The sequence below is a fragment of the Brassica napus genome, chromosome A9 (assembly GCF_020379485.1).
Source record: "Brassica napus cultivar Da-Ae chromosome A9, Da-Ae, whole genome shotgun sequence".
In the NCBI taxonomy this organism is placed as follows: domain Eukaryota; kingdom Viridiplantae; phylum Streptophyta; class Magnoliopsida; order Brassicales; family Brassicaceae; genus Brassica; species Brassica napus.
Window position 1 is genome coordinate 43,045,347 of NC_063442.1, and position 17,852 is coordinate 43,063,198.

General features: G+C 36.0%; 4 protein-coding genes and 1 pseudogene across 5 annotated transcripts; all 5 read left to right on the forward strand.

The window, feature by feature from the left end:
• The first annotated feature begins 641 nt into the window (after positions 1–641).
• LOC106419933 lies at positions 642–3,355 on the forward strand (annotated as a pseudogene).
• A 4,586-nt stretch (positions 3,356–7,941) lies between these two features.
• Positions 7,942–10,376, forward strand: LOC106419862 (U2 small nuclear ribonucleoprotein A'-like). Its single transcript, XM_013860704.3, has 7 exons — positions 7,942–8,109; positions 8,201–8,241; positions 8,499–8,628; positions 8,729–8,934; positions 9,007–9,165; positions 9,377–9,511; positions 9,990–10,376. The coding sequence occupies exons 1-7, from the start codon at positions 8,028–8,030 to the stop codon at positions 9,993–9,995; spliced, it is 759 nt and encodes a 252-aa protein (XP_013716158.2). The 5' UTR covers positions 7,942–8,027; the 3' UTR covers positions 9,996–10,376.
• An 860-nt stretch (positions 10,377–11,236) lies between these two features.
• Positions 11,237–12,079, forward strand: LOC106419812 (60S ribosomal protein L21-1-like). The gene is made up of 2 exons (XM_013860647.3): positions 11,237–11,533; positions 11,719–12,079. The coding sequence occupies exons 1-2, from the start codon at positions 11,297–11,299 to the stop codon at positions 11,974–11,976; spliced, it is 495 nt and encodes a 164-aa protein (XP_013716101.2). The 5' UTR covers positions 11,237–11,296; the 3' UTR covers positions 11,977–12,079.
• A 216-nt stretch (positions 12,080–12,295) lies between these two features.
• Positions 12,296–15,066, forward strand: LOC106420005 (F-box protein At1g49360). Of its 2 annotated transcripts, XM_048741863.1 has the most exons (5): positions 12,296–12,843; positions 13,026–13,082; positions 13,182–13,235; positions 13,321–13,386; positions 13,460–15,057. In XM_048741863.1, the coding sequence occupies exons 1-5, from the start codon at positions 12,782–12,784 to the stop codon at positions 14,664–14,666; spliced, it is 1,446 nt and encodes a 481-aa protein (XP_048597820.1). In that variant the 5' UTR covers positions 12,296–12,781; the 3' UTR covers positions 14,667–15,057. The 2 variants fall into 2 exon arrangements, with proteins under 2 accessions (XP_048597820.1, XP_048597821.1); XM_048741864.1 differs by lacking the exon at positions 13,321–13,386 and having other exon boundaries at positions 13,460–15,066.
• A 745-nt stretch (positions 15,067–15,811) lies between these two features.
• LOC106420082 (ADP-ribosylation factor-like protein 8b) lies at positions 15,812–17,826 on the forward strand. The gene is made up of 6 exons (XM_048741865.1): positions 15,812–15,897; positions 16,090–16,192; positions 16,298–16,330; positions 16,406–16,527; positions 16,609–16,770; positions 16,846–17,826. Exons 1-6 carry the CDS (start codon positions 15,812–15,814, stop codon positions 16,955–16,957), a joined length of 618 nt encoding a protein of 205 aa, XP_048597822.1. The 3' UTR covers positions 16,958–17,826.
• The last annotated feature ends 26 nt before the right edge of the window (positions 17,827–17,852 follow it).

Consider the following 17,852-nt stretch of genomic DNA (forward strand, 5'->3'; position numbering starts at 1 on the left):
TCCTAGATTAACCCAAGAATAACACGTACATTCAACATGAGACGTTTCTTTTTTTTTTTTTTTTTTGGCTCATCAACAACATTCATTTCACCAACGATCCGGATACAAGAACTTGACCACAAGTGTTTATACCACTAATACAATGGAGCAATCTAGTATCAAACTGAATCACTAACTTGGACTCAATCCTACCTAATTGAAACCTCCATTGTATATTGGACCACAATGAGAATGAAATCACCCCTCTACCCGAAGTGACCCATCTCTTGAACCTCCTAAAAACGACCTCGAGACACGACAACATCTACTAGGAACTGTAAGCACAAGACTAAACACGAGAAAACATTTCATACACAAGCAAATGGTGCCATATGATAGGACTTGATGAACGTGACCCATGAGACGTTTCTTTGTTTGGCGTGTTTCGTTTTTATATTTTCTTCAGCTGTAGTGAAAAAGGCTACAAATTCACTATCACGACCTCAATAATAAAAATTAATCAGTTTCAGCCAACGGTCATCAAAACGTCGTCGTGTTTCCTCCTTAAACCCCTTAGGCCTTTCCACTTGAGCTTTGACCGGACGGTGAGGAAAAAAAAAAGAGGATCAATGTGGGGAAGTTAGAATGTGTGATCCTCTTGAAGATTCACCTCGCTAGAGAGACTATCAAAGGCTGCGAGAATCGAGGACGAAGAAGAAGAGGAAGAGGAAGCAGTTCCTCCGAGTCGGAGCTATCGATGAACCCTAGAGTGCAGCGTTACTTGGTTGCCATCGAGTATATCGGAACTCGTTTCTCGGGGTCACAACAGCAGGCGAAGGACCGCACCGTCGTCGGCGTATTGCAGGTGCTCCTCAATTTCTTCACACTCTCTGTTGAATTTGTGAACTGATGCATTTCTCGAACCAATGCAGGAGGCTTTTCGTAAGTTTGTTGGACAGCCTGTCAAGATCTTATGCTCAAGTCGAACTGTGAGAGCTTCTCATTAGCCACACAGATCAATATTGATTATACACATTTGTGTTTGAAGAACTGTTTCATTCAGATTTGAATTGCCTTGGTTTAGCAAAGATTTTGATCAATTAGATTTAGGTTGATGGTATGCTCATTGTTTTTGGTTTGACATTGTTATGGCATCTTGTTTTGCTCTAGGATGCAGGGGTGCATGCACTGTCAAATGTTTGCCATATCGATGTGGAACGCATCAGTAAAAGAAAGCCTGGTGAAGTGGTAACTCTTATTCACCCGCTCCTATTTATTTTGTTGGCTTATAATTGGTATTATTGGAAACTATATCAAGAGAGGAGAGCACACTAGCCACGTTCTTTAGGATATCATATGTTCCAATTATAGTCTGGGAGATAGATGAATATCGTTAAAATCATGTTATCTATATCTATGCGTAAATGTTTTTGGAACTTTTAAGGATGGGTTTATTAGCATTCTCACTGATTGACTGAACCAGATTCTCTAAATGCAGTTACCACCTCATGAACCTGGTGTGGTCCAGAGAGCTGTGAACCATTTCTTACAGGTTAATATTCTTCTCATTTCACGGTTACTCACTCAAGTTTATCATGTCACTGGTGACCTTAACAAAGTTCATCTGAAGTCTACTTTTTTTTTGATATAAGAGTTTCTCTTCTCTGTATTTTCTTAAAAGTGCTTGCTTTCAACTAGTTTGATCTGTCTTCTACTGAACATCTGATTAAAATCCTTACGTTTTTTGCTAATCAGGGAAATGACGGTGATGTTATGGTGACTGATGTTCGGAGTGTCCCAAGTAATTATCATGCCAGATACAAGGCCCGGGAGCGCACGTAGGTATTCTCTGTGCATCACTCATTAGAAAAGCTAAGATTCCATTCTTCTAGACATTTCAATGTTCAAATATATGTGCTGATACTGTGACTTCAAAGAACTCTGACTTCAGTTAGATGGGTCTGTCCCAGCAATTGATAATTAGCTTAGCTTAATTACTTGAATGTTTCCATGACCCTCACTGTAGATACTTTTACCGATTGCTCTCGGGGTCGGATCCTTTATCCATTCTTGAAAAAGACCGTGCCTGGCATGTTCCTGAGGAGCTAGATCTTCGCTCTATGCAGGTTCACCAACTTCTATTCTGATCAGCTTATCCGTTACTGTGATCTACATCAGCAGTGTGATCCAAACCTTTTTCTTTTCCCTTAAAAGATAACTCACACACTCTAAAAGGAATAGATCTCTAACGACCATCGTCAATCATTGCTACACAGGAAGCATGCAGAGTTCTTGTTGGATCTCATGATTTTACCTCCTTCAGGGCAGCTGGTTGCCAGGTCAAATTTCTTTCTAGTTTCTAGTTGAACACACTCGTTATTTAATACCCGACCAGTTGAAATGTAATGAATGATTGGGTATTTATTCCATAATTGCTAGTCCATGCATCTAACTAGTGTTTTGGTAAAACTTAAATATCAAGTCTGGATTTTTGACTAATGGTTTGTTTTTGCAGGCAAAGTCACCTGTGAGATGTTTAGATGAATTCAATGTCATTGAAGTACCATCAACACCATATTTTCCATCTATCATGGAAAGGGCGGAGAGTATACTAAACAATGGAGATGATCCTCTCACATATCCCAGCCAAACCAAGACGGAGACTGCTAGTGATACTACAAATTTCGGCGGGACTTTTGGTATAAGAAGAAGACACCGCTGCTACGTGGTAACAGCGCGTGCCCGCGGTTTTCTATACCACCAGGTTTGATTATATCCACTGTCTCTCTTGGTAGATCATATATTATCAAATGTAGTCTCTTGATTGATATGAGAAGCAACATAATTTGATTTGCCTACATTAGTCTGACAGATTTGAGATACTTTATAAGTCTCTTTATGTCGTGCAGGTTCGACTGCTTGTAGGAGCATTGAAATGTGTTGGCACTGGAGAGTTAACCGTCTCAGACAGTAAGTCCATCTCTCCTTGTTGAGTTCACATTTATGGGTTTAATATAAGTTGAGGAGAGTTTGAAATGGTCCATTGAATTTGTCTGTGAATTTGCTTCAGTTGAACGAATCCTGGAGGCGAAGACTGTGTCTGCAGCTAAACCCATGGCTCCTGCATCTGGTCTGTATCTGGCGCGTGTTAAATATGAACTTCCATGAAGGTTCCATTTACGTAACAATGGTGAGGAGAGTTGCAGAATTAGTCTTTGTTTAGAAGCTGAATAGATAGAGACTACTTGTTTCTTCTGATGTGTCCATAGACCATGGATCATGCGTTATGAATTTTATAGTGATGATATTCATATCAGGCGTGACTTTCACTGTATTACATTTTGAAAGTTTTTGATCTCCTACTATTTGGTCGTTTGAGTTGAGCAAATGAATGTTCAGAAACAATGATTTGAGACTTCAAAATAAATTTTACTTCGATAAAACTATGTTATTAAGTTCACTATCATCCCGAGATGAATCTGAAATAAGTTTTAGTACAACTAGGAGTGTCAAAATGAGATAGCTCAGCTCATCTCGATTTTTCATTAGCACGAGTTCTGTTTTTTGACTCATTTAATAAATGAGTTTAATAAGCGAGCTTAAATTAGATCACGAGTTATATGAACAATATTTAATAAACATGAGCTAACTCATGAGATTAGTCATTTTTATGCTTAAAACTATATATATCTCATGTTCAAAAGATAATTTCTATATTATCATATTTATTTTATAACATTAAAATGTAAAAACCAAAAAAAATTAGATATATATAGAAAATGTAAAAGAAATTTTTATATACTCATCATCTGATATATATCTTTAAATTTAGATATAAAACAAAATATTCCTAAGAGATAATTTAGAAATTACTCTTAATTATCTTATTTAATATTTTATTTTACATTTAAATTTTATAAAACATAGATAAGCAATATAGAAATCATACTTTTAATATTATAAAACTTATTTTGATATTTTATTTTCTGATAATTAATTTTATATATTAAATCGCGAGCTAGCTCGTTTAACTCATGATCTAGATAATCTGAGTTAGAGTTTACATATTGAAGCTCATATAATAAATGAACAGAGTCGAGTTGAACGAGATAGTTCATTTTGACACCCCTACTGAACAATTATGTCTGAAATAAGAAACAAACTGGATTAATTCACTTGTGTGATTCTAAGCAATATAACCAACTAAACCATTAATATCTAACCAACTAAACCATTGAGACCTTATATTACGAACCAAGCAATCAGGCAAGTTGGTACCTTTAATGTTAAAATGGTATGTAAACCGGAAGGAATATATTTCTGAGGTTAAAGACATATATTACAATTGACCTAAACTGTTTTTATTGGTTTAATAATAGAATAATAAACTTTTTGGTATGAACAGACAGCTCTCTCTCTTCTTCTTTTGTCGTGGAAACGAAACAACACAAAGAAGCTTAATTCATGTTGTGGGCGAGGAAATAGCTCCAGATACTCAAAACTGAAAGTTTAAACCTCAAACATGAAAGCATTATTATTTTTAAGCGTGTTTTGCAAAATTTGTACATATAATTTTTTTTTTTTACATTTATTGTTTCCAAATTTATATGTGCTCAACATAAAAGAAAGGACATTGAGATTTTTTTGGCTCCTGCATCTGGTCTGTATTTGGCGCATGTCAAATATGAACTTCCATGAAGGTTTCATTTCCGCAGCAATGGTGAGGAGTCACAGAATTGGTCTTTTTCAGAAGCTGAATAGATAGAGCATACTTTGTTTCTACTAATTAGTCGTTCCATTTGAGTTGAACAACTGAATGGTTAGAAACATTGATTTCAAAAGTCAGAAAATAATATTACTTTCGATCACCTCGGATGAAGATCGTATCTGAAGATCAATAAGAATAATTTTGACTTTTTAAACCAAAAACAAGCAAAATAACCAATATAACCAAAATCCATTCAGACCTGATAAATCGAACCAAGCAATTAGGCAAGTTGGTTTATTTACTGGTTTAATAGTAGAATAGTAATTCTTTTGGTTTGAAGTTTGAACCGACCTCTTTATTATTCTTCTTCTTTATTTTTGCTTTTTGGTTTAAAAACCCAAATTATTCTTATTGATCTTCAAATACAATCTTCATTGGAGGTGATCGCAAAAGAGGGATAGAACCCTAAATCGAGGAGGAAGATTATGACGCGGTGGTTCCGTGGAAGCATACACGTAGATAAACAAAGACACATAAACCAGGTGGGTTTTTATAAATTCTTCCTCCCGGGTTTAGGAACATCATCATAATCTTCCTGAAACATGAAGAAATTGAGATTCATTAGCTACATGATCATTTCATCTTATTCTTCTATCCAAAAGTTTTGGCTTACGTTAAGATATCATAGAAACTTCTCAGACAGATCGTCTGAATGCTTTGTTTCCTCGTTGTACATTCTATCCACTTTATGCCAGTGCTCTTTTCTCTTCTTGAGTCCTGAATGGGCAAAAAAAAAACAGAATATTTGAATTGTCTTTGTCACTACAGATTCATAGGGAATAGTGTATTCATAGTTGATAGATTAAGATTCTATTTCCGCAATAGTCACAGAATTGGTCTTTGTTCAGAAGCTGAATACATAGAGGAATACTTGTTTCTTCTGGTAAAGGCAGGCTCAACATCATCATGGGCCATTTGGCAATTTTCTTTTCAAAACTCTACTATTATTAATCTTTAATATTTTAATAATAATTTAAAACAAATTAACAAATTTTTATTTTTCTGTTTTCTGATTAAAATATTTTTTGTTCATAAATTAAGATAATATTTAAATTTAATATATTGCTAATATATCCTTGGGGTGATCGCACTAACAACCCACTTTTCTTTGGAAAAAAGGATTTTTATCGTTTCCACGACAAAATAAGAAGAGGTAAGCAGTATGTTCATACAAAAAAATGTTCTATTATTAAACAAGTTAAAACGGTTTAGGTCAATTGTAATTTACGTCTTTGACCTCAGAATTATCTTCCTTCCGGTTTACATACCATTTTAACGTTAAAGGAACCAACTTGCCCGATTGATTGGTTTGATATTAGGTCTTAATGGTTTAGTCGATTAATTGCTTAGAATCACACGAGGCAACTGCTCGAGTTCTTTTCTTATTTGGGACATAGTTGTACTAAAACTTATTTCCGATCCATCTCGGGATGGTAGTGAACTTAATAACATAGTTTTTTCATAGTAAAATTCATTTTGGAGTCTCAAATCATTGTTTCTGAATATTCATTTGCTCAACTGAAACGAAACAACCAAATAGTAGGATATCAAAATTTTCAAAATGTCAGTGGAAGCCACGCCAGATACAAATATCATCACTATTAAATTCATAACTCAGGATCCATGGTCTATGGTGGATCACATCAGAAGCAGCGCCGGCTTAGTATACAAAGCGATTCTTGCTACTATCTTTTGATCAAATTTAAAGAAATGATGAAACAGATTCAAGAATACATTAAAAAAAAAAAACTTAAGGAAGTTGATGAAACAAATGATCTTATATATTAGATGACATTGTTCAAGTGTTTTGTAGTTGTTTACTCGGACGAGTTTTTCTCCACTTGAAAAATCGTGTCCAATTGATAGGTATTTACAAACGAGCTGATTGGAGTTGTTACTCACTATCAACACAAAGAGGCTTGCTTCATGTTATGGGCGACCAAATAACCCAAATGCTCAAAACAGAAAGCCTAAACCTCAAACATGGAAGCATTATTATTCTTAAGCTTAATTTGCAAAATGTGTACATATAATTTTCTTTTTTTACATTTAATTGTTTCCAAATTTATATGTGCTCAAGAGTGATAAAACAAAGAGAATTGAGATGTTTTTGGGATTCATAAGTATTCCAATGAATGAATGCTTTGTTAAAAAAAGACAATATATGAATTAAGATGGGAAATCTATGCATTCACAAAAGTCCTTTTATATAGCAAACTTGTGAATTAGACAGTTTAATGATCTGATAAGTATGTAAATGTTGATTTAGTGATTGGTTTTCATTTCCAAATATGTAGACGTTGCTTCTTTTATCTTCATTTCAAAAGTTTAGCCAAGTGTCAAATTACATTTTGTGGTTTATGTTTCAATTTCTATGTATACCTTACTTATTCCCTGCTGATACTTTTTCAAATTATACCATAATTTGTTAACCATCCAACAATACATTGAATATGCCAAACTCAATACCACTTGAAAACTCATAAGATTTAACTCAATATGACATAAAATGATATTGCTAATCTAAGTTTACTAACAAGATTTAGCCTCTTTTTTCAACAAATGAATGCTGAGAAAGCTCAAAGTTTAGATTTCACATTTTGTTGATTTTTCTGAAACTTCCAATACTTGAAAGAAAATGGTTGGTTAAAACGTTTTATTTTGAATAAGATGTAAAAACTGATTCATTAGAGTTCAATCTATTCAGTAATGGTTAACTTCATTATTGTTAGGATACCAGTCACTTAGTGGCGATGTTTATGCATTCGCTCTCACCCAATAACAGACCCACACATTTTGGTATGATGTATATCATATCATCTTAAGTCTTAACATATCAATAATCATCAAAAATCTGATGTCATATTTCATATTCGCATTTTATCAACTTTTTGGTGTTGATCATCTTAATGTAATTACTAACATCAAACCGAACCAACTAAACCATTATAAATCGAACCAATCCGTATCATTCTTGCCGAAGCTGTTAATTATATTTCTTGCTGATACATTCTTCTCGAATTTAATTTCCCTCTTGATTGTAAAAACAGTCAAAGAACAAAAAAACTCCCCCCTTAAATAATTTGTGCCGTTAAAAGTAATGTCACGAGAGAGAGACGATATAGCCCAATGCTGCACTTAAAGGGCCTACTGTAAAAGCCCGAATGTGTACTTAAATGGGCCGACCGAGTGATAACAACAGCAAAGAGAGCTGCGTTTCACGAGTTTCTTCATCACTCTTCCTCGCGCAGAAAGCTAGAAGCAGTGAACCCCTAGAATAATGGTGAAGCTCACGGCTGATTTGATCTGGAACAGTCCTCACTTCTTCAATGCCATTAAGGAGCGAGAATTGGAGCTACGAGGTTTAGACTTATTATTATCTCTCCCGTTAACGTTCTAGTTTTTTTTTTCGTAACGCTAACCGAATCTTCTCTTGATTTATTTTGTTTGCAGGTAACAAGATTCCTGTAATCGAGAACTTAGGTGCTACTGAGGTACTTTCTCGTTCTAGTCGAAGTTTCGTTTCTTCATTGTCTCTCGGTTGAAGAATGTTTTAGAGTGTTTCTGTTGTGTTTGGCTTTGTGTAATATTACTCTTGTTCTGATTGTGTGTTCTTTTACTTTATAGAGTCAGTCTTCTCTGTGAAAGTCTTTTTTTTTATGGATATATGATAATGCTGTTGTGAATCTCTTTCGTATTATGTTGAATTGATTTTGATTTGCTCATTAACTTGTGTTGTTTTATCTTACAGGACCAGTTCGATACAATTGATCTGTCTGATAATGAGATTGTTAAGCTGGAAAACTTTCCACTCCTCAACCGCTTAGGAACTTTGATCATAAACAACAATCGGATCACCAGGATTAATCCTAATATTGGAGGTAACCTCCTCCTCTTTGTGCGCCTTGTAATAAAACGTAAATTTGATTATTCGTTGTTGATTAAGCTTGTTGTGTTTGTTGTATGGCTGTTCTCTTGCAGAGTTCCTACCGAAGCTGCATACTTTGGTTCTTACAAACAACAGGCTTGTGAATTTGGTTGAGATCGATCCCCTTGCCTCCATTCCGAAGCTGCAGTACCTTAGTTTATTGGATAATAATATCACCAAGAAGCCAAACTATCGCCTTTATGTGATTCACAAGCTGAAATCGCTTCGAGTACTTGATTTCATTAAAGTCAAAGCCAAGGTGAGGACCTTACTCTGTGCTTTATCCACGGCAAAGTATACCATTTACCTGACAGTCTTTGTTTACTAACAGGAGAGAGCTGAAGCTGCGGCATTGTTTTCATCTAAGGAAGCGGAAGAGGAGGTTAAGAAGGTATCTCAGCAGGAGGTTCAAAAAGTGTCGGATGCTACAGAAGAATCAGAGGCTCCAAAAGTGGTGGCCCCAACACAGGAGCAAATTTTAGCAATCAAGGTGCGGTTATCTCTAAACCGGGTCAAATTGATTTTAAAAAGAAGCCAAAGCCAAGATAGAAACTACAAAAGCTCCATGAATTGGTTCCTTGGCTGTGTTGAGAACTGGATAGTGACAAGGAATTATTAGATGATTTGTTTGTTTATTTATATTAAGTGAAGACTCTGTGTTTGGTAGTAATATTGGGTTTTTCGTTTCCATGATGTTACAGGCTGCAATTATCAACTCCCAGACGATAGAAGAAATTGCAAGACTCGAACAGGCTTTGAAGTTTGGCCAGGTTCCTGCAGGCCTGATAGTTCCTGATCCTGCATCTGGTGTTAATGACGGTTCTGGTCCTATGGAGGTACACTTCTTATCCTAACATTTTGCTCCTTATTTTATGAATCTTTTGACTTTAACGCAGCTAAATATGAGGGCTTCCTGATTGCTTCAACTTAGTCAAGCGTTTATAGGATTATGATCTAAGTAGAACGTTGTGGAGTTTGGTTAAATTCGTTGTTGCAGGTTTTGTAGTTATATGCGCTAGTGTGACTGACCGTTCTTATTTCTTGCTTCGATCTTTTGTTTTCTGTATGAACCCATATACCTCAATACTTTGCTGCAACTGTGAAAAGGCTAAGTGAGAGAACCAGGAACTTGTAAATAGTATAGGACAAGTCATTGAAGTTCCTGTTTATTGTGCTGTACAGTCCATTTGAAGTAATTAGGATGACTATGTCATTGGTTTGCTTGACTGGTTGATGCTGCTGTGTTTTAATTCATTAAACATCTTTATGGGTTAGATTGTCTATTGAATTCTGCGTGCATTTAATGGCCTTCAGGAATAGAAAATGTGGCAGTTGCGCTCCTTCAGTCCGTAGTAGCTGCTGCTGGAATGCTCACAGAAATTATATCTTACAAGCTTCACGGTCATGCAAGGTTTCTGTCGCTTCTTTAGGAAATTGTAAACTACTTCTGCTCAAGAGCATGTGTTTTTGAACCCTTGGGAAGAGTGGCTGAGAGGATTGTAATCTTTAGTCTGCAATCAGAGAGAGAGATGGTGCACACTGAATTTACCAATGCTCTTTTTCGCATTATTGTCTCTTCTCACTTTATCTTCAATCATTGTATACTTATACCGAGGGAAAACATAACAGGTCGATTTCCATATTCCACCGGTTTATAAGCAAAACACTCGTTAATGATAGATGAAAGGATGCACTTTTACATTTCTCTCAACATCAACCATCAAACATGCTGCAAAAGATGTAGATATCTCTAAGATTTTATATAGAAACTGTTTAATAAAAGCCTTTGATATAAATATCACATATTACTAAAGTAACACATCTTGAATTCAATGTAATCATCGGACTCATAATGTGAATTCTCCACCATCTCACTCGTTTACATATGAACAAGTTTTCAACTAGGGACATTGGTGGATAACAATAATACAATGTAACAGCAACCAGTTGAACCACCAAGTCTTATATAGTCATTACAATTATGAACATAGTAGCATCCCCTCCTCAACCTATTGATAAAACGCTAAATCTGGAAGCTTCTTTGTGCTTGAATGGGTTTAAGGAGGCAGGATTTGCGAGTGTGGAGACAGAAGCAAGCCAAGCATACGTCTCTCTCAAGATGGGGTCTTTGTGAGTGTCTGATTAGTTTATGTAGCCATTTAGCCATTTTGTAATATCTAATTGGTGTTGACAGGTTGAAGAGAGGTAGTAATACTCTTTGATATGCTCAAATAGTGTTTCTTTGTTATAGAATTAAGATACATGAGGTTGCTTTGGTCATGAACAGAAAGGTGTTCTTTCATCCACACAAGGACACTACTCACACTCTACAACTTATCTTCTTCAGAGATTCTTCAGGGGTGTAATTTTAGTTTTATGTTATAATGGAGCTAAATCATAAAAGAAGTAAGAATATATGGGTTTAAAACTAATTAATAAGAAACCTTCTTTGTGACAAATGGGTATTATGTGCACATAAGCCCAACTCTTCCTGGCCCAACAGGCCCGTTTACAGAAAAAACCCTAATTTTTCAGAAGATATAGATACTCATTGCCTTCATCATCTCGCTTCTTTGGCGATTTTAGGATTTTAACTTGTCGCATCCACCAAAGAGACAAAAATGCCGGCGGGACATGGAGTTCGTGCTCGAACAAGAGATCTATTCGCGAGGGGGTTCAGGAAGAAGGGTACAATTCCGCTGTCCACGTACCTCAGAACCTTCAAGGTCGGAGATTACGTCGATGTTAAAGTGAACGGTGCGATACACAAGGGTATGCCTCACAAGTTCTACCACGGTCGTACTGGTCGTGTCTGGAACGTTACCAAACGTGCCGTTGGTGTCGAAGTCAACAAACAGGTATGATGATGTCTCATCTCTTATGTCTTATTATATTTAATGTTACTCCACTGTTTCAGATGTAAGCTTAATTAGATTAGTGAAATTAGATTAGTGACAGTTAACTATAAAACTCGTCTTGTTTTTTTATTGGGTGGGTAACATGATTGACTAAATTAAATGTTTGGTGGTTGTGTTTGTTTTAGATTGGTAACAGGATCATAAAGAAGAGGCTTCATGTTCGTGTGGAGCATGTGCAGCAGTCTAGATGTGCGGAGGAGTTCAAACTGAGGATAAAGAAGAACGATGAGTTGAAAGCTGCTGCTAAAGCCAGAGGCGAGACAATAAGCACCAGGAGGCAGCCTAAAGGACCCAAACCAGGATTCATGGTTGAAGGTATGACCTTAGAGACCGTCACTCCTATCCCCTACGACGTCGTCAACGACCTCAAGGGAGGCTATTAGTTCTTCTCTACTTTCTTCCCTATTCTTGCTGTGTGTTTTGGAACTCTGCATTTGTAGCCACTTGAACTAAAGAATATGATTTATATGAGAATTTTGCAATCCAGTTTGTTTTTATCATAGTTCAATTTTGTTTGTCATAACCATTGATTCCAACCAATTAGCCTATACTCTTTTCATTATGAAAACAGTTGTTGACCAGTATGAATAATTATGAGTATTTAAGTTAAAAGATATCTTCTGAAGAGATACAGATAGAGAATTTGTATTGGTTATTCGTTTGCTCGTAGATTTTCCTAAAATAGATACACAGAAAGAAACCTCATTTCATCCGTTGCTTACCTAAATTTTCTTTTAGGCTGTTTCATGTATCACTCATATTCCAACCTCTCTCTCCATTATTATTGTTAATAATAATACTTAATAACAAAATTCAATGTATACAACAAAATCATTATATATTAATGATGTCGAATAAAAAAACTTAGATTATAGAATTATAAAATACATTAAAAAAATTACAGTAATATCAAAATTTTACATCTATAAAATGAAAATAGTATCCACATAGGCGTTTGCTTCTTCTTTTTAGGCTGTAACTTTAGAAAAGAAATCACACTTGATTGGTAAAATTTTGATGTAACTTTAAATTTTAAAATTAGAACTACATAATGATTGGTTAGATATTTTACTTTAAACTCCAACCAATCAACCACGTCAATTTTATTTCATTAAACGTACATGAAGTTATTTGAAATAGATTTTGAACCGTATTCACATCATTTTCGCCAACCTCGTCAAGAACACAATGGCTTGCAGAGCGAGAGAACTTGTATCGTTGTTTTTGTATAAGATTTGTAATCCTAGAAGGTATGTAACCGGGGGCTCTTTGATCTATTTTCCTCTTCTATCAAATGTGTGTCGTCATCTCAAAGTATATATGATGAATCTATAAGATTTGCGATTTGCAGGCATATAATTGTGTTGAAAAATTTAGCTAATTTCTTAAGAGATTGGTCTGATTTTCGGAGTGATTGTTTTTGACCTTGTAGATCAGATTACAAAATTGAGGAACATGTGGGAGAAGAAGCAGAGGCAAAACTCAACAGGTTTGTCAATTCTTTTTGAAAAGTCTGTGTGTTTTCTTCAAGTTCGCATAGACATATCTTAACAAAATATTTTGTAAATGGTTTTTTTTTTGGTGTCAGGCTGAGAACAAGCACCCTAGTTCATGAACTGGAAGCAGATGCAGAACTCAAGAGGTTTCTTCTTCTTTCAATGTTTTAAATCAATGACATTTGTTTCCCCCGTCAAATAAATGTTTAATGATTGGTTTCTTGGTGTCAGGCTGAAAACACCTTTAAAGAAACCAGAAGCACAACTCAATATGTCTGAGGCAGAAGAACTCGAGAGGTTTTGTTCTTATTGGATTCATATAGATAACCACGACTTTGTATGTCTATGTTTTTATGTTGGGTTGTGTCAGTTTTAGAGCAATCCTAGAGAGCAGTAGTGGATCCTCTGAGAAGCATAACCAAGATTTTGTCCTTCCCGACGATCTTGTACGTCTCATATTGCCCCGTCTTGCTATGAAGGACAATATACGCTCTTCTGTTGTGTGCAAGACATGGAGTGAAATTGCTGCTGCCTCTGTCCGCCTTAAAGATAAACCTTACTGGCTTATGTATCTTATTACATGTAATAATACCCGCGGGGGAGTCTCCTACGGTTTTTACGACCCTGTAGCGAAGAAGAAGACAAAGGCAATGACTGTACCCGAGTTATCCATGGATTCGAAAATCTTTTGTTCCAATGATGGTTGGTTACTCATCAAAGACTATTCTCCACATGGCAACCTTTGCTTCTTCAATCCTTTTACCCGAGAGCGCATAAACTTGCATTTTCCTAAACACACGACATTTGCTTTCACTTGTGCTCCTACAAAGATGGGTTGTTTGCTGGTTGGTATTGAAGGTTTCCCGGATAGTGTTAGTGTATACACCACCATCAGCACTTGGCATCCTGGTGCAGTTACATGGGTACATGAGGAGTTTCGTAACGAGATTTCTTCTCACTCTAGGCACACACAAAACATAATACATTCGGATGGTCTCTTTTACATGGCTACAGAAATTGCGTTAGGGGTATTCGATCCATCTGCGCGTACGTGGACCGTTCTCCCTATGCAACCCATCCTTGGCGTTGGCCCTCGGATGAGAACATTGAGGTGGATGACTGAATATGCAGGACAGATATTTCTTGTAGATGCATCATATGTGGAGCCGGTGGTGTTTAGGCTTAACCAAGTGGAGTCGGTGTGGGAAAAGAAATCAACACTGGATGGCTGCTCAATATTTGTGAGCAATGGGTCATGCGTGATAACCTCAGGGTCAATGAGTAACATTCTCTATATCTGGAATAATGATATCAACGGGAGGCGTCCAACCAAGTATATGTGTACCTTTAAACGTAATCGCCCCTACAAGTATTCTTTATATAACAGGAGTTTATGTGAAGATCCTGAAGGGTATTACTTTGAATATCGGACAAGGAGGGATATAGATGGTGTCTGGATCGAGCCCCCCCAAGACGTCTCTATCTATGATTTCTCCATTATTGATCCCTCTGTTGCCATAAATACATGTCTTTTTTTTTTGAATTTTCAGCTTGATCTATTCCTCTTTAAGATCTAAAGCTTTATTTTTATTGCATCTTATCAGATATGTTGTGTATTGTGACAATGAAGAGATGACTATGCTGTTTCTATGTAACTAGATACTTTTTTTGTTAAAAATGGCTCTTTGGATTTTGATTAGTGATGTTCAGAGAGGAGCAGCCACTTGTGTAGGACATTTTCCTGGAAATAGCAATAACATGTACACACACAGCTACTTCACAAGCACAATCTATCACCGTTGACTTTAGACTAAAGATTTTTTAGTCAGTAAGACTTCACAAGCACACTATACAACAAACATTACAAGGAACACGTAAGATCTAAAATGATAACAGATGACTTAACATAAGACAAACAAACTAGAATAGTTACTTTGCAAAAATAAAAACTGAACAATTGGCCATTCAAACAATCATAACTATCATATATGAAATTTAGTCAACAACGATTTTGATGCTCAATCTTCTAACAATACGTACAAAATTCACGGATAGGATGAGTAACAAAGAATATGGGGGTGATTGGTAGTTGCTGTAGGTGCTGTGCACAGCCCTATTTATTTCTACAGCACCAAATTCAGAGCAATCAAGCTTTAAATGTTTTTTTGAAACCACAGCTCTTAAAATAATCTACAGCTGTACAAGTGCTCTGCAGAGCCAAATATCCAAAGCAATATTTTAGTGCTTTCCATAAAATTCTACAGCAATAAAATCTAAAACCAAAGCAAAAAGTCTACAGATTTTTTTCTACAGCAAAATTTTAAAAGCTACAGCCATTACCAATCAGACCCTATATAACAAAACTCTTAAACTTGAAAATAAATATAAACAAAATCATTTAACAAATATAAAACATACTCAAAAAAATATATAGTAATATAATTATATACATCACACATCAGGTATATCCTGCGCGTAATGCAGATCGACTCTAGTAAATGCATAAAATGTGTTTGAAAGACTTAAACAATACGGAAAATCCACATTTGCTCAAATCAATTTCAAGGTTCTGTTTGGTAAATTTCCTTAATTTTATGATTAGAATAATAAAATAATATAATATATTTACATGACTAATCTATTTTTGTAAGGCTTTTAAGAATAAAGTACAAAGGATCATTAAATCCCGAAATGGGCTCGAGAGAGTTCTGATTTCGGGGTCATGAATCAGGTTTATTGTATCTGTCAGAAGTTTTTGAGTTCTCCATCAATGAGTTTGTGGGAAGCTTCTCTCAGTTGGCTGCGTGGGTGAGAAAATCTCTTATCCTTTTCTGATTATTGTCTTACATCAGCTCAGTAGTATTGTAGTCTTGTCTCCTTGTAATTGTGACGATGACAATGGTTCTAATCTGCATGTTCTGTAGTTTTTTTTTATTTTTCTAAAGAGACAAATCCAATAATTTGATGTCGCCATGTGGATTTTGATTGCCATGTAAACAGATTCAGTGAATGCTTATGCAGCCTCTTCTTCAAGCAAGAAATGGAACTTTCTTTGATGGGCCTTCAAAATGCAGGAAAGACAGCACTTATCAATGCTGTTGATGTAACTATATATACTACTTCCTCGGAAACCCATTTCACTTGTATTATTTATACAGTTTGATATGGTGGTTAGGAGGGTATCTAATATGCTTTTTTTCTTGTTTAGAATGTTGGATATAGTGAAGACCTGGATCCTACGGTAAGTGTGTTATATAATTTTATCTTCAAGAAACAAGAGATCATCAATACCAGAATATATATAACATTTTTGCAGATTGGTTTTCACATGAGGGAAGTGACAAAAAGAAATGTTATTTTGAAGCTACGGGATGGTAGTGGGCAATCAGGATTCCGCAGCTTTTGGGAAGGTTTTTGCCGCGATAATCCTGCCATAGTGTAAAAAGGATCTTCTTCAACTATCTCAAAGTCTCTATATTGTCTTCATATTCTCACGTTGGAGTCCTTTTGTCCTGGTAGGTATGTAGTTGATGCTGCAGATGTTGACAATCTATTTATCTCGAAAAAAGAACTCCATAAGTTGTTGAGCAAGACTTCGCTTAACGGTATCCCTCTTCTGGTTCTTGGGAACAAAATGGACGAACCTGGAGCTCTGTCTAAAGATGCCTTCACTGAAGAAATGTATAATTAACTGTTTCTTTCTTTCTCCAAAAACATCTTCCATCTGATCATGTTTTTTTATTGTGTGGATTACAGGGGGCTTCAGTTGCTTTCAGATAGAGAAGTCTGCTGTTTCATGATATCATGCAAGAACTATACCAACATTGATCAGGTCTTTGATTGGCTCCTATCAAAATTAAAGAACTAAATATTCTCTCTTCTTGATCTTCTTAGTCGTTCTGTGTTGTGTGCCTCGTTGGTTGATGATGATCATTCATGGTTGAAGACAATTTTAAAGAATAGTTTGTCCCTAATTTTCTTGTCTCTGTTGCTGCTCTGGTCTCTACATGTGAAATTTTGGAAACACAAACAAAGTTTCTCACTTTTATATGTACAAAAACAAAAAAACAAAAAAATATCTGGTGCTTAGTAGATAAATAAGCTCTGTGCTGCTCCATACGCTAAACGATTATTATCTCTATATGGACAAACCATTTGGTGATTGTCCCTTGAGCTCCTGTCCTGGAATCCTAGGTTGATTTTGCTGTGAGGACACTGACCATTCTCACAAGTGAAACCTGGTCTCTCCATCATGACAACATTCTTTCTGACCTTGGAGAAGAAGAAGAAGCAGGGAGAGTTGAGTGGACGTAGATGATGACGTGGAAGCAGTTAATTCAACGGAAGAGTTTGTTTGTATGAGAGAGTAGCTTTTGAGAATTGTAATCAGGATCTAAAAGACTAGAAGTCTTGGATTAGGCTCTCGGCGTGTGAGACGTCAAGAGAAGTTGTATTGAGGTGGTTACTTTCTTATCAAATAATACATACAAACAGGGGCGGACCCACGTGTAGTGATGTGGGGTCACTTGACACAACAAAAACAATAAAAGCTCACTCCACTCATTGATGAAGAAGAAGAAAGAGGAGGAGGACATGAGTCCGGATAGAGCTCCCGGGCCATAAACCTCTTCTTGGTTGATAAATGGCAAGCCAAGTAGCACTCTCTTTCGCCTGTCATCTTATCTTGCAAGCATTTTGATTGCCTCACAAGCTTTTCGCAATATCAGGGGACATATATGCTTGATAACGGCGGTCAAAACAAC

Excerpts from the sequence above, each read along its gene's own strand:
- LOC106420005 (XM_048741863.1), top strand. The coding sequence starts at position 12,782 with ATGGCTTGCAGAGCGAGAGAACTTGTATCGTTGTTTTTGTATAAGATT. Across the intron at positions 13,083-13,181 it reads GCAGAGGCAAAACTCAACAG|GCTGAGAACAAGCACCCTAG; the intron begins GTTTGTCAATTC and ends TTTTGGTGTCAG. Across the intron at positions 13,236-13,320 it reads GCAGATGCAGAACTCAAGAG|GCTGAAAACACCTTTAAAGA; the intron begins GTTTCTTCTTCT and ends TCTTGGTGTCAG.
- LOC106419862 (XM_013860704.3), top strand. The coding sequence starts at position 8,028 with ATGGTGAAGCTCACGGCTGATTTGATCTGGAACAGTCCTCACTTCTTC. Across the intron at positions 8,110-8,200 it reads GCGAGAATTGGAGCTACGAG|GTAACAAGATTCCTGTAATC; the intron begins GTTTAGACTTAT and ends TTTTGTTTGCAG. Across the intron at positions 8,242-8,498 it reads AGAACTTAGGTGCTACTGAG|GACCAGTTCGATACAATTGA; the intron begins GTACTTTCTCGT and ends TTTATCTTACAG.
- LOC106420082 (XM_048741865.1), top strand. The coding sequence starts at position 15,812 with ATGAATCAGGTTTATTGTATCTGTCAGAAGTTTTTGAGTTCTCCATCA. Across the intron at positions 16,193-16,297 it reads CACTTATCAATGCTGTTGAT|AATGTTGGATATAGTGAAGA; the intron begins GTAACTATATAT and ends TTTCTTGTTTAG. Across the intron at positions 16,331-16,405 it reads GTGAAGACCTGGATCCTACG|ATTGGTTTTCACATGAGGGA; the intron begins GTAAGTGTGTTA and ends ACATTTTTGCAG.
- LOC106419812 (XM_013860647.3), top strand. The coding sequence starts at position 11,297 with ATGCCGGCGGGACATGGAGTTCGTGCTCGAACAAGAGATCTATTCGCG. Across the intron at positions 11,534-11,718 it reads GTGTCGAAGTCAACAAACAG|ATTGGTAACAGGATCATAAA; the intron begins GTATGATGATGT and ends TGTTTGTTTTAG.